This window comes from Chiloscyllium plagiosum, unplaced genomic scaffold (assembly GCF_037043375.1).
Source record: "Chiloscyllium plagiosum isolate Xiang-an unplaced genomic scaffold, Cpla_swu_hap1 HiC_scaffold_1, whole genome shotgun sequence".
NCBI lineage: Eukaryota > Metazoa > Chordata > Chondrichthyes > Orectolobiformes > Hemiscylliidae > Chiloscyllium > Chiloscyllium plagiosum.
Window position 1 is genome coordinate 55,661,826 of NW_028270139.1, and position 16,276 is coordinate 55,678,101.

General features: G+C 38.0%; 1 protein-coding gene across 3 annotated transcripts in view; it reads left to right on the forward strand.

Moving 5' to 3' along the window:
* The window catches only part of tbc1d19 (TBC1 domain family, member 19), a 140,673-nt gene that overhangs the window by 108,078 nt on the left and 16,319 nt on the right, over window positions 1-16,276 (forward strand). For 2 of the 3 annotated variants that reach the window (XM_043693542.2, XM_043693551.2), the window contains 4 exons: window positions 1,518-1,602; window positions 2,828-2,872; window positions 3,242-3,274; window positions 9,591-9,700. In XM_043693542.2, coding sequence (XP_043549477.1) covers window positions 1,518-1,602; window positions 2,828-2,872; window positions 3,242-3,274; window positions 9,591-9,700 — 273 coding nt within the window. Of the gene's footprint in view, window positions 1-1,517; window positions 1,603-2,827; window positions 2,873-3,241; window positions 3,275-9,590; window positions 9,701-10,490; window positions 11,196-16,276 lie in introns of those variants that run through there. The other variant, XM_043693561.2, reaches the window with a different exon arrangement.

The following is a 16,276-nucleotide window of genomic DNA, read 5'->3' on the forward strand; positions in this document are numbered from 1 at the left end:
GCAGCCCCTCAAGGCTGCTCCATCATTTAATATGATCATAGCTGATCTCATCTGGGCCTCAATTCCATTTTCCTGTCCAGTCCTCATAACCATTCAACCCATTACTAATTAAAAATCTGTCTCCTCATTAAATTTATTCAGTGTCCTGGCATTCACTGCACTCTGGGTTAGTGAACTCCACAGATTCATGACCCTTTAAGAGAAGTAATACCTCCTTATCTTTGTTTTAAATCTGCCACCTTTTATCCTAAAACTATGACTTCTTGTCCTAGATTACCCCAGACGGGATAGCCTCCACTTTACATCTGTTTTGTTGATCTGCTTTAGCATCTTTTATACTCCAATTAGATATCCCCTCATTTTTCTAAATTGTAGTAAGTATAGAACTAAACTGCTTATAAGACAAACCTTTTATTTTTGGTATTAATCCAATGATCCTTCTCTGAACTGCTTCCAATGCAATTACATCCTTCTTTAAGTATGGGGGCCAAAACTGTATGTTGTACTCCTTGCAATAAACCTTCTTCAAAGTGGTAAACCTTTGTTCCAAATAGTTGGAAGTAAGCTCTTACAAAAAAGCAGTGCTTTCCTGAAGAAACATCAAGCTGTTGCATATGACCTACATCTGGAAATATAGTCGTGCTTAAGTGTTGCACATTAGGTCTGTTTTGTCTAGCTGGGAAAGGTGATGTCACCTCATTTAAATTGATTGAAATGTAAGCCATACTGAATTTATTAGTTGCTTTAAAAAATCTTGAATCTTTGAACAGCTTGGAAACATAATTATCAAACATTATAAAAGTTGCAAATTATGGAATACAGTCTGTGAATTAAATTGTAGACATTATTAGGATTTTTGCACCTAAATGCTTTGTTATTAAAAAATTGAACTGGAAAGTTCCTCTATATCTAATAGGCCTGACCAACTAACAAATACTAAAATTGAGTATGTGGGAATCAGTTTTTCAGTTTGTATTGTGATGGAAAGCAGGACAGCACGGTACACTTTATACAATTTAAGACCTTTAGATAGTACAAGAAGAGAGTGCTGTTTGGGCAAGGTAATGCCAAGGAGAATACAGAAGTTCATGATGACTGACTTGTTAACTGCCAGGAGGTCCAGTAAAGGAAGAACTGAAGAGCACTTTGCTATGAACTTAAAAATATAAGCTGCATTGCCGACACCTTTGAGAAAATGAAATAGGCATACGTCAAGGTACGTAGTACAGTTTTACAGTTTGGCATTTCAATTTCTTTAGCGATATGTTTATCTTCCATAAATGATGGTGACGTTCCTCCAATTATGTCAAGATTGCAGAGAAATGAAATGCTGCTAGTTTACATTTACTGAGTGAGGTGGTAGACCTTTGGCAGGGCCTGTCATAAATAAATTACACTTCAATGAAATTTCCTCATTAGATAATTGATACTTTCCCCTTTGAATAAGAAATCAGTCATCTTATCTCTATATTTATTATTACAACATTTTACACTTACATACTTCTTTTGATTCCCAGGTGCTATTATGCTTTTCTCGAGACACACTAGTCCTTGATCATTTCAGCTATAGCAGTGCTTCTCCCCCCAAATCATATATCAGAGGTAAGAAGGTCTGTTTGCAATTGTATCCTGTGTCACATGTCTATCTACTGAAAATTTTAGCAAGCGGAATATTATTATATAATTTTATATAATTTTATATAAAATTATATAAAATTATATATAATTTATATATATTCATTTTATATAATTGAGCTTATAGTTCAGTTACAAAAGGATCTTTGTTAGTATGCAGATTTTAGTTGCTACCTATATATCAAAGTGACTCAGAACAGTACGCAATCTTAAAATAATTTATATTTCTGTCAGAAAATGGTACAAGTTTGTTCAGTTGTTTGTATCATAAGTTTTTTTAATGTCAACAGGCGAGGCGTATAGATTAGCTCTTTTTTTAAAATCCCTTCTTGGTCCGGGGCAACAAATATTTTTATTTCTTCTTTCATAGATAGCTATTGCTCTTAAATTAAACTTAGCTAACCAGATCAAAATGAGAGAAACTCAATTCCAATGAAACCCAAGAAAAATAATAAAATATATACACAAACATAGGAGTCGGGGAGGGGTGTCCAGAACAGACAGGAAGTAGAGTCATTGTAGTTTATGTTTTGGAGTCCTTGACTTTCAAGAGTGAAACTTGATGATTTAGATGTTTCTCAGGAGTGCCAAAGTATGCAGATAATCTTGATTTCTTGGTGAACAATGACTTTTCTGAGAGATAGAGAGAGGAAGGAATGAGAAAAACTTTCAGTGTCTTTTCTGTTATCAGTCAGTGTTGTTTTGTCTCTCTGTATCGCCCAAAGAAAGCTACTTGTTTGTAAATTCCATGTCTAGCTGCATTTAGCTTTGAATTGAATGCACTGCAAATAATCTTTCATATCCAACATGTGAAGTTATCATGTAAGTGTTAGTAAAACAAGAGATGCACATTTTTTGACTCCTCAGAATTTAAATGCCTCTTGACTAAATTGGTAATTTTGATACTGCTGCTTGGTCCCTGGGCTTGTCATGTGATCACAGCAGCTGTTTTGGGTCAGTCATGTCCCTTTTAAAATCATTTATAGTCCATGAAAGTCTCAGGTATTAAAATCAAATAATGAAATCTGCATATTTCTGCATCTGTCTTCACTATGATTGTAACATTTCTGAATGATTAAAATGATTGTTATTTGTGACTGACTAAGGGACGCTAAGATTTTATTTTAAAACTATGATGCCTCCTTTGAAGCATATTTTCTATTCACATTTTTGCATTTGTGTATTTTAATAGGGAAGTTTGCATTAGAAGATTATACTGTTGTGTACCCTCCAAATGGTGAGTGTGATAGATTTCCTTTAATAGCACATGTAATATTTACTGATTACAATATATGCATTTTGCAGCCTCTTTTTTTTTCTGTGTGTTGTTTTCTGTGGATACTGCTGTTGAGCTCAGCATTTAAATTGGTGACTGTCAGTCATTGCTTTTAATAGCTATGGCATACTGAAGTAATCTTTCACATTTTGGAATCGATATCCGTTCTTTGGTAATCATTTGTTATAAATATATCTCAATTGAAATTAACAGTCACAATACCTGTACACTGAGTCAGTATGTTCAATAAGTAAATCGATAACCAAAAAAAAATTGTGAAAGAAAATTCTATTGTTTGTCATACTTAACCGATATGCTTTTTCTGCATAGGTGTCATTCCATTCCATGGATTTGCAATGTATGGTAAGTAATCTCTCTCCTCAAAATATGCATAACAGGTCAATAGAAATTAGTATAGGTATTTAACATTCAGTTTGATTATTTATAACTGACAGCATTTATAATTCCATGCCCACCTTTTCCTACTGTGATGTAAGTTTCAACTGTTGTCTAAACCTCCCCATATACGATGGCCCAGATATGTCACCATGCTAAGAAACCCTATTTTTGACCTCAATTATATTAAACATTATTCATTTGCCTTTAGGTGTCTTTTGTGTTGGAGATTTCTGGACAGGAGAATGGTTGATATCATGCAGTGTAAGAAATCAGGCAGTGAATGTAGGAGTGCTTTGCTATTCGTATTCCATTTTCAAAAGTAGTGAAGGCAATGGTTTCTTGGGGGTTTGCAGTCAGAGACAAGTTCATGGCACCAAGCATGTGTGATGGGAAGAAAGAGGAAAGGGAGAGCAGTAGTGATAAGGTATTTCATAATTAAGGGATCAGGTAAGTGTTTTTGTGGCAGGAAATATGACTCCAGGATAGAATGTTGTTGCTCCGTGGTGCCAGGGTTAAGGATAACAGAGAGTGGCTTCAGGTGATCAGCTGGGCCAGTCGACTGAGGAGTGGCAGATAGAGTTTAATTTAGATAAATGCGAGATATTGCATTTTTGTAAGATAAACCAGAACAAGACTTACACAATTAATGTTAGGGCCTGGGAGTGTTGTCAAACAGAGAGAACCAGGGGTTCAGGTGCTTAGTTCCTTGAAAGTGGCATCACAGGGAGACAGAGTGGTGAAGAAGGCATTTGACATGCTTGTCTTCATTGGTCAGAGCATTGAGTGTAGGAGTTTGGACATTATATTGAGGCTATACAGGAAGCCACTTCTGAAATACTGTATACAATTCTGGTCACTGTGCTATAGGAAAGATACTATTAAATTGGAAAGGGTGCAGAAAAGATTTACAAGAATGTTACCGGGACTGGAGTGTTTAAGTATTAAGGAGAGGCTGGATAGGCTAGGACTGTTTTCCCTGAAGGGTGACCTTATAGAGCTTTATAAAAGAATGAGTGGCATAGATATGGTGAATAGAAAAGGTATTTTCCCTGAATTTAAAATTAGAGGGCATAGTTTTAAGATGAGAGGGGAAAGATTTAAAAGGGACCCGAGGGACAACTGTTTCACACAGACAGTGGTTTGTGTGTGGAATGAACTGCCAGAGGAGGCGGTAGATGCCGGTACAGTTACAGCATTTAAAAGGCATGTGGAGAAGTGCACGAATAGGAAAGTTTTAGAGGGACATGGGCCAAACGTAGGGAAATGGGACTAGTTCAGTTTTGGAAAACAGGCATGGGTGAGTTGGACCACAGGGTCTGTTCCCGTGCTGTATGACTCGAGAACTCTATGGCATCCTTCAAGAGGAGGAGGATCAGCCAGCAGGCGTTGTTCACATTTGTACCAGCAACCTAGATAGAAATAGAAATTAGGTCTTTAGAATAGATTTCAGGGAGTTAACAAAGATAGTAATCTCTGGATTGCTCCCTTGCTGCATGCTAGTGAGTGCAAGAACAGGAGGATCAACTGATTGAACACTTGCTTGAGAACTAGCATAGGAGGGAGGGCATCAGAATTCTGAGACATCAGGACCAGTTTTTGGCTTGGTAGGATCAATACAAGCTGTACGGGTTACATCTTAACAGGCTAGGACTGATGTTCTCACAAGGAAATTTGCTTATGCTGTTGGGGTTTGTTTAAACTAGCTTGTCAGGGATGTGGGAATCTGAGGGGTAACCAAAATTCGAAGGAAAGGAAAGTTGGTAACAGGAAGTTGAAAAGATGCTGGGGAGTTTATAAAACTGTCGAAATGAAGCTGAGCATTAAGTATATCTCGAATGTGAAGTTATGTCTGAAAGTCAAAGTTAAGGACATGCTACCAGAATGCATGCAGCATTTGCAACAAGATAGGTATTCTAAAGACACAAATAAAGATAAATGATTATGATATAATTGTTATTTCAGAAATATGGGCAGCATGGGTGATTAGCACTGACAACTGAATATTCAAGAATATTTGATATTTAGAAAAGACGAGGAAAAGGAGTGCAGTGGTGCTGATAATACAAGATGGGATTGGACTCTTAATATGGGAGGATCTCAGAATGGAAGAAAAATGAATGGAATCTGGGTAAAACTAAGAAACAGCAAGGGGCAGTAGATATTGGTCGGAGTTATTTATAGTCCACCAAATAGTGTAGTGTGAGACATTGCATTATTCAGTAGATGAGAGAAACTTGTAACATTTACAACATGGTTATCATGGGTGACTTTGATCTGCATTTGGTAAACCAAATGAGCACTAAAGCTGTGGAGGACCGGTTTCTAGAGTGTCTTAGGAATGGTTTTCTCAAATAGCATGTTGAAGAGCTGACTAGAGGAAGGCTATTCTAGATGTAATAACATGTGATGAAAATGGCTAATTAATAATCTAGTTGTGAAAGGACCTTTTCAGGATGAATGACCACAATATGGTAAAATGTTTACATTATTATTGAAAGTGAAGTAGTTCAATCTTAAATAAGGGTATTAAATTTTATTGTGGAAAATTATTAAAGAATACCGCACAGGCTGCTTCATCTAGATTGGGGAAATATGTTAAAAGGCGTGATTATACTCAGGCAATGGACAGTCGTTGAAGAACTATTACATGGCTTCCAGCAACAATAATTCTTTCAAGGTGCAAAAAGTCAAAAAAAAGGCCTATAGTTGACAAAGGAAGTTTAGTATTTTGTAAATTTAAAAGAAAAGGCTCATAAAATGACCGGCAATAGTAATAAAGCTGAGGATTGGGAAGTTTTTGGAATACAGCAAAGGAGACCCAAGAAGCTGATAAGGAAAGGAAAAGCATAATAATGCTTTGTGAAAGCTTCTTCAGATAAATAAAAATGAAACATTAGCCTAAAATGTGGGTCCATTAAGAGGAAAGTCAGGATAATTTATGTTGGGGAGTAGAGAACTGTCAGAAAAGCTAAATGATTACTTTTTGTTTGTTATGAGAAAGATACAAGAAATCTTCCAGAATTTGAGATCCAAATGACTAGGGAGATTGATGACTTGAAAGAAATTAATCATAGAATGTATAGTACCAAAGGAGCGCATTTGACCCATTGTGTCTGCACTGGCTCCCGAAAGTGCTACTTCACTAGTCCCATCCTCCAGCCTTATCTCTGCAGGCCTCTAAATTCATCACTTTCAAATATATATCCAGCCTCTCTTTTGAAAGCTCATATGAGATCTGCCACTATCATTCTCCCAGCCAGCGCTTTCCAAATCCTAATAATTCTCTGAGCAAAGAAGTCAGCTCACTCCTAGTACTCTTGCTGGCACACTTGAAATTGTGACTCCCTAGTTACTGATATACCAACTAGTGGAAACAGAACATCCTTTCTTACCCTGTCAAAATTGTTCATAATTTTGAACGCCTAAATAAGGTCACGTGATAATCTTCACTGCTCCAAAGAGAATAAGCCCAATTTTTCTAATCCTTCCTTGCATGGAAAATTTCTCATTCTGAATAACATTCTAGTAAGCTTCATCTGATGCACGAACCTCCCGTATAGTCTCCCAGATATTCTACCATGCTCAGAAACCCTATTTCTAACTTTAATCAGTTTAAAATTATTCACTTGTTTTTAGATGTATTTTGTGCTGTAGATTCCTGAACAGGAGAATTGGTAGTCTGACAAAACCAGGCAAGGAGTTCAGGAGACCCCTGACCCTATCATGCTTGCCATTAGTATTTCATTTTCAAATTAGTGAAGGCAGTGGTGCCTCAGGGGAGTACAGCCAGAGACAAGTTCACAGCACTAAGCATGTATGGTGGGGTAGAAAGAAGAAGAGCAATAGTTATAGAGTATTCCATAGTAAATGGATCAGTTGAGTGTTTCTATGGCAAGAAGCAATAACTCTCTCCAGGACATTAATATCTTTTCTTAAATAAGGTGCCCAGAACTGAACTCAATACTCCAAATAAAGTCTGATTTGTGGAGGTATTGTATAATTTCCTTGATTTTATACTCTATGTCTCTTTTAATAAACCCCAGGATCCGATTAGCCGCTTTAACAATTGTTTCAACTTGCCTGGCCACGCTGAGAGGATTGTGCACGTGAACTCCAATGTTGTTCTTCTACTATACTCCCCTCGAAGTTGTACCATTGAGCCTATATGTCTGTCCATGTATCTTCTACCAAAATGCATTATCACACATTTCTCTGCATTGAAATTCACCTGCCAGGTGGCTGCCCATTTGGCCAACTTGTCAATATATCCCTGAAATTGCTCAGCGTCATCCTCACCATATGCGATTCTCCCTAGTTTAAAAAGTATCATCTACAAATTTGGATTCGCAAATTCATCCAAAACATTTCAAATTTGCTAAGCTACCACTATGTGGCACTGCATCAAATGCTTTCTAATACCAGTTAAAAAATATTGCACTGGAAAAATTAATGGGGATGAAAGTTAATAAATCCCTGAGATCTGATAGTCCACTTCACAGAGGTTGAAAGATGTGGCTACAGAGAGAGTCAATGCATAAATAATCATCTTCCGAAATTCCAATGATTCTTGCAGTTTGAAGCTTGCAAATATCTCCCTACTATTAAAGGCGTGGGCAAGGAGAAAAGAATTGGGGACTATAGACCCTTCAAACTTATATCAAGGATTGCAGATTGCTAGAAACTATCATAAAGGACTTAATAAATAGACATTTGAATAAAAATAATCTGATTGGGCATTTATGAATGGAAAATCATATTTGACAACTTGGAGTATTTTTCAAGATGGTACTAATAAAACAGATGAAAGGGAGATGATGATATATAATATTTGGATTTTCAGAAGGCTCTTAATAAGATCCCCCAAAGAGGTTGGGTTGGTTAGCAAAATTAAAGCACATGATATTGGAAGTAATGTACTGACATAGATTACTGATTGGCTATCAGACAGAAAACAGAGCAGCAATAAATCAGTCATTCTCATGTGGGCAGGCTGTAACTAATGGGATACCCCAAAGATCTGTACTAAAAGGTCTGAAGCTGTCGCTGCATTTAGAAAAGAAAGAGTAGATATATACTTATGATACTAAGATGTCATAACAATGAGTTGAAAGGTTTGGTTAATTTGGAAAGCTCATACACAATGGGCTAGAAGGAATTCTCCTAAGCTATAAATCTTGCTATATTTCAAAGTAGGTAACCTGTTGGTATTGTTATTTTTATTTTACTTAGTTGCTCTTATGAAAAAGACAGGACAGGATGTGAGGGAGTAGTTTGAAAACTGCTGAAGCTTGGATTTTATCTTGGTGGGTTTTTGTTGTAATACTCAAAGCTATAATATTCAGGTATAAAGTTTCTGCTAGGTTATGCTAACATTTTCAACATGATTTGCCCATAAATGACCAAGGTTGTGCAATACCACAACTTCAAAAGAAGCTACATGCAACTTAAATTGAGTTTCCATGATCTTTTACAGTTGTTTAATAAAGCATTTTACTAGAAGTTAGCCCATCCAAAAAAGATTGTGTAGTGCCTCAGATCAAATTAATGAATATGGCATGTTTATTTGTGGAGTTGAAGAGTGTGGTGCTGGAAAAGCACAGCCGGTCAGGCAGCATCCAAGGAGTAGGAGAATCGATGTTTCGGGCATAAGCCCTTCATCAGGAATCATCAGCAACCACACTCTTCGACTCTGTTCCCCAGCATATGTAGTCCTCACTTTCTCCATGTTCATTCGTGGATCATTAAGAAGATTCTTAAAATTAAGCCTTTTTTCACATTTTGGACTTTAAAAGACATCTTACCAAAAAAAAACGCATTTGTTTAGCCAAGAAACTGATATTAGACACTAACATGTAAGTAAGTAGATCTGCATTGTTATTTAAAGACTTCTAGTTTATTAAAATCTGATTACTTGCAGAATTTTGATGACCAATTTTTAGCTGTATTAGTAAAACTGCAACAGGTTACTCAGTGCCTATCAATATATCATGGGAAAAAAATTCTAAAACAATGGATCATGGATAATTTAACATTTGTGGTAATGCAATAAGCTTAAATGAAAAGTTGAAGCATAGTTTCATTTTGGAAAACTGAACAAAGTTTTGAGTGCTGTTTGCACCTGGTTTCTCTGTATTTTTTCTTCCATTTAACATGATGCCTCCAAATTGAGGATATAATCATAGATTGTAAAAGAACATTAGCTGTGGTCAGTATGATATTAAATATATGATCTATTTTGTGCAATCCTGGATTTTATTTGTTATGTCCTGCTTACTTGTAGTTGCTCCACTCTGTTTTCTCTACCACGAGCCATCCAAACTCTACCAAGTTTTCCGAGAGATGTATGTGCGTTATTTCTTCAGGCTTCATTGCATCTCATCTCATTCCTCAGTAAGTTCTGTGAAGGGTTGAAAATTCACTAAGGCGTTATTCCTTATTTTTCTTAAAGGTTTATGCATTCATTCAGCAGAATTTGATTTCTACCAATGAAAATGTATTAGCCCTCAATTGTAAATAATATATTGTTTCTTTGTTCCCTTGTGTATTTTTTATTAAACGCAGCACCCACAAACTGTACTCTTAGCTGATTTTATCTTCAACCAGCATTTAAATGAAGAATGAAAAGAGCGAAGTAAAACCATCGATAGCAAATCTATAGGATAATTATTTGATTCGATTTCAAAAAACTGAAGAAGGTGACATAACTGGCCACCAGTTTCATTCCTCGTCTGAACAATAAACCATTAATCTGCACATTATTTATCTAATCAAAATAAACAAGATTACTAAATCCAAATCTTGGAGTTCAAATAACCTGAAAAATAAAACTGGAGAGTCTCCTGTTTACTACGCTGTTTCTTTGAAGCTTCAGAAATCAAATTAATTTATTCTGTTTTGCTAATCCATAATTTTAGCTATATTCCTATTTAGGTGGTGGAAATCAACATGTAAATTGCATGTAAATTATCATCGAATTCACATAGGAATTGCTGAGCAAAATAAGTCATGTAATTTGCTTTTTATCATTTTGGTCATTTCCTATTACGACAATAATGGAATTGTTGACTAATTATGACTTTAAATTTCTATTGTATTGATGACAAACTTAGAAGTCAAGGGTTCTTCAGATATCCTGCTTAAATTAACAGCAGTTCATGCTTTGCATTTTCTTCTCTCTCAGTTCCAGAGTCGACCACGGGCCAGTAGAGTTGGGTTGATAGATGACAAGATCTGTGAAGAGTTCAAGTTCAGCTTTTTGGCCTGAATGAAACACTGTAGTTTCTCCTAGTCCAGCAAGGTGCTCTATATAATCTGCCAGGTTTCCTGAACCTTGCTGGCACTAATTAAAAATAAAAATCGAGTTAAGGTGAAAGGATGTGATTTCATTAAAAACATTTGGTGATTGGCCTTCCTTCTGAGAACAAATTTATTGTCCAATATTCTCTGTTAAAAATGAAAGGGGATATGCTGGCCTGAGTTTAAAGTTATAACTCCAGATGTGCTACAAGTCCAATCATTCTTGTGGGGTTAGAATTCCCCACAGTGTCTGTGCAGAATAGTTCCATAGTTGCCCCTTTCACGTGTATTTGTGCTCCCTTGCTGTACCATTCTAGACACAGTAGAACAGCTTGTTATGGTTTGCATTTTCTAGTTCTTCTGGAATTCTAAAAACAGCAATCAAATAATTTTTTCTTCATGTGTCAACCAGCCTAATTTACATAATAGTGCATCATAATCTAATTCCTTCAATTCTTCAGTTATCCTGATTTCCCTCTTATATATGTTTCAGTAGCTGCAATATCCTTCAGTAGCAGGCAGTATTTTAAGTGGAGCTGCACTAATGATTTATAGATTAACAGAATTACCTCACTTTCTTGACTTAATATTAAACTTGTAATTGCTCACAACATCTGAGTTGTTTCACTTAGTAGCAATGAATGTTGTTGCAATAGCTTCAAGTTATCACAAATCATAGACATTGACATTGCAGACATACCAGCCTCACCACACCCTCATGGCACATCTCCAGCTCCCTTAGAATACAGTTCTGCATTTCATTGTTGCACTTCCATTGTAATTCTGCTGCCAGGATACATTGTGTGCAAACATAAGCACCAGTCTTATATCTGGCCAATGTGCATATAAGGTACATCTCAGCCTCCTTCAGTGGTTCCCAACAATACAGATATCAGTCTTCAGTAAATTCGATTCACTTTACCTGATTTCAAGAACAGTTTGAGACACGAGATACTGTAAAGGCTACAGGCCACGATAACGTTCCGGCTGCAGTACTGAAGACTTGCGCTCCAGTACATGCCATTCCCATAGTCAAGCTGTTCCAGTACAGTTACAATACTGGCATCTATCCAACAATGTAGAAAATTGCCCAGGGATGTCCTGTACATAAAAAGCAGAACAAATCCAACCTGGACAATTAGTCTACTCTTGATCATTAGTAAAGTGATGGAAGGTGTCATCAATAGTGCTTTCAAGCAGCTCCTGCTCAGCAATAACCAGCTCAGTGACGCCCAGTTTAGGTTCTGCCACTTAGCTCCTTACCTCATTACAGCTTTGGTTCAAACATTGACAAAAGAACTGAACTCTAGAGGTGAGATGAAATCAAGGCTGCAATTGACAGTGTGTGGAAATCAAGGAGCCCTAGCAAAACTGGAATGAATGGGTATCAGGGAGCAAACACTCCGTTGGTATCATGTCAGGCACATAGAAAAATGGTGATGGTTATTGAAGTTGAGTCATCTCAGCTCCAGAACATCTCTGCTGGAGTTCCTCGGTATAGTGTCCGAGGCCCAACCATCTTCAGCTGTTTCATCAATAACCATCTCTCTGTCAAAAGTGGGATGTTCACTGATGATTGCACAATGTTAAGCACCATTCGCAACATCTCAGATACAGAAGGTGTCCATGTTTAAGTGCAACAAGATCTGGACAATTTCTAGGCTTGGACTGACAAGTGGCAAGTACTATTCCTGCCACACAAAGGCCAGGCTATCACCATCGTCAATAAGAGACAATCTAACCATTGCCTTTTGAATTTCAACGGTGTTACAATCACTACATTCCCCGCTTTCAAAATCCTGGTCATTACGATTGACCAGAAACTCAACTGGACTCACCACGTAAACACAATGACTACAAGAGCAGGTCAGAAGCTAGGAATACTGGGCGAGTAACTCACCTCCTGTTCCCCAAAGCCTGTCCATTATCTACAAGGCACAAGTCAAGAGTGATGGAATACTCCTCACTTGCTTGGATGGGTTCAGCTCCAACAACACTCAAAAAAGCTTAACACTAGCGAGTTTTGAATAGATTTGTAGCTCAGGTTGAGGTTCTAGGTGTGAGTTTGCTCACTGAGCTGGAAGGTTTGGTTTCAGATGTTCGTCACCATACTAGGTAACTTCATCAGTGAGCCTCTGGTGAAGTGTTGGTGTTATGTTGCGCTTTCTATTAGTGTGTTTAGGTTTCTTTGGGTGTTTGGTGTTGCCATTTCCGGTTCTTTTTCTCAGAGATTGGTAGATGGGGTCCAAATCGATGTGTTTGTTGATAGAGTTCCGGTTGGAATGCCATTCTTCTAGGAATTCTCATGCGTGTCTCTGTTTGGCTTGTCCTAGGATGGATGTATTGGCCTTGTCAAAGTGGTGTCCTTTCTCGTCTGTATATAAGGATACTAGTGATAGTGGATCATGTATTTTTGTGGCTAGTTGATGTTCATGTATCCTGGTGGCTAGTTTTCTGCTTGTTTGCTATATGTATTTTTACTGTCCTTGCAACATATTTTGTAAATAACGTTTGTTTTGCTTGTTGTCTTTCTAGAGTCTTTTAAGTTCATTAGCTGTTGTTTTAGTGTGTTGGTGTGTTGGTGGGCTATCATGATGCCAAGAGGTCTGAGTAGACTTAGTAAGAGGATTAAATTACAACTTCAGAGACGCAAACAAAAAGGATTTCTTAGCAGCCTTAGAAACAACACCGAAAGACAATGAACTCACAGAGGAAACCCAGCAAACTATCAGACCAACAGTTGCACCAACATTAAGTAGGAAAAAGGAAGGAAACACACTCAATACACAAGAAAAGAAAGCACTAGAAGGACTCAAAAAAGACAAAAACATTGTAATCCTACCTGTAGGCAAAGGACGCTTGACTGTCATTTTAAACAAATCAGACTTCTACAAGAAAGCGAATGCACTGCTTGCAAATACTGACACTTAGCAACTGGTGGCGATAGACCTGACCCCACAACTAGGGAACTGAATCTCACACTTACTCACAAAACTTAAGAAATCAGGAGAATTAAACAAGATAAACTTCCAAAAAGTAAAACCAGACGGTTCCAACAAACCACGTTTCTACGGACTACCCAATATTCACAAACCAGAAGCCCCTCTCAGACCCATAGTCTCACTACCTGGAACATCAACCTATACAGTTGCCAAGGAACTCCACAAAAGACTAAAATGCTTAGTAGACGACTCACGCCATTCCATTCACTCCATCCACAAACTCCTGAACACAATCAAAGATACCAAGATAGAAAAGGACGAAATAATGGTCTCCTTTGATGTAACAGCCCTGTTCACATCCATCAACATCAATCTGGCAAAGAAACACTGACTACACTACTAGAAGAACCAAAGACACAAACACCAGGCACCACCAACTTCGTCAGCAAGACAACATTGTCAAACTAGTAGACCTATGACTCATCACCCACTTCACTTTCAATAACAAGACCTACAAGCAAATCAACAGAACACCCATGGGATCACCGATATCAGGGTTCCTAGCAGAAGTAGTAATGCAGAGACTTGAACAAACAGCTGTCCCAACTATCCAACACAAACTTTGGTTCCGCTATGTGGATGACAACTTTGTCATCACTAAATGAAACGAATTAGGGGAAACCTTCAAGGCCATCAATAATATCTTTACTGGCATAAAATTCACAAAAAAGGAAGAAAACAACAACAAACTGCCATTCCTAGATGTCACAGTAGAGTGAACTATCAGTGGGGAACTTCAAACCAGTGTCTACAGGAAAACAACACATACGGACCAAATGCTCAACTCAGAAGCAATCATCCCAACACCCACAAACAGTGCTGCATAGGACATTATTTCAATGAGCCACCACACACTGAAGCACAGAGGAACTTCAAACAGTGAACAAAGTCACCTAAAAGTGCTTTCAAGAAGAATGGGTCCCCAGTAAACACAGCCCACTGATTTCTCAGCAACTAACCTAAACAAACAGACAAAAAGCACACAGAAACCCTAGCCACTTTAACTGACATCAAAAACATCTCTGAAATGACTACCAGACTACTCAGACCTCTTGGCATCATGGTAACCCACAAACCCACCTATACACTTAAACAGCTGCTAATGAACTTAAAATAACCTATACAGACAACAAGGAAAACAAAATTAATTTATAAAATACAGTGCAACCTCGATTATCCGAACATCAATTATCTGAATTACGGATTATCCATGCAAGATCTCAAGGTCCCGTTAAAAACGGCATTAAGCAACTCAGCATTCATTTATCAATTAAACACCATTATGGTATGCATTGCCGTATAACCGAGAAATGTTCAATAACTGGCACTCATAAATTACTGCTTGTTTACGATTAGATTGATTATCCGAATGATCACTTATCCAAACAAAATACTCTCTGCCCGTCTCATTTGGATAATTGAGGTTCTACTGTATCTTGCAAGGACTGTAACAAACACTACATTGGACAAACAGGCAGAAAACTAGCCACAAAAGACATGACTCATATCACTAATGTACAGACTTATCCTTATGTACAGACGAGGAAGGACACCACTTTGACTGGGCCAACACATCCATCCTGGGAAAAGCCAAACAGAGACACGCATGAGAATTCCTAGAATGGCATTCCAACCAGAACTCTATCAACAAATACATCGATTTGCACACCATCTATCAACCTCTGACAAAGAGAACCTGAAATGACATCACCAAACACCCAAAAGAAACATAAACACATGAATAGAAAGCACGACATATCACTGGCACTTCACTGGAGGCTCACTGTTGAAGTTACCAAGTATGGTGACGAAACATCTGAAACTGAACCTTGCAGCTCACTGAACAAATTCACACCGAGAAACTTACCGCTATCCAGGCCAAAGCAGCCCATTTGATTGGCACCACATCCACAAGTATTCACTCCCTGCACTACCGATGCTGAGTAGCAGCATTGTGTACTATCTGCAACATGCATTGCAGAAATTCACCAGAGATCCTCAAACTGCACATTCCAAACTCATGACCATCCTGAAGGACAAGGGCAGCAGATGCATGCAAGTTCCCCTTTAAGCTACTCACAATCCTGACTTGTAAATTTATCGCCATTCCTTCATTGTTGCTGAGTGAAAATCCTGGGAATTCCCTCCCGAATGGCATTATGGGTCAACCTACAGCAGGTGGACTGCAGAGATTCAAGAAGGCAGCTCACTACTACCTTCTCAAGGGCAACTAGCAAGAGGCGATAAATACTGGCTGGCCAGCAATGCCCACATCCCACAAATGAATTTTTAAAACTGCCTCTACACTTGCTCTCTTAGTAGTTACTCTTGTGTCTGCTTGGATGCCTTATTTATGCTTTGACATTTCAGCCTGAACTTGAATACTTATGACAGTTAAGTTTTGCCTTTCTGATTAGTACGTGGCACATTGCATATACATCAACCAAATGGCTATGTCTCAGAGTCTAAGCGGAGTAGAACTCAGTCTAAATAAGAGACAGCCTTGAGTTGGGGACTCACAGCATAGTAAGTCTAGGGCAACACCAGTATCGGTCCAGGGCTTAGACCTGGTCAATCAACAGCTTGGAGTGGTCAGGGTGCCCATCTCATAACAGTCCAGGGGGTTGGCTGTTGAGAGCCCTGTAAGGACAATTCAGACGGTCTAAGG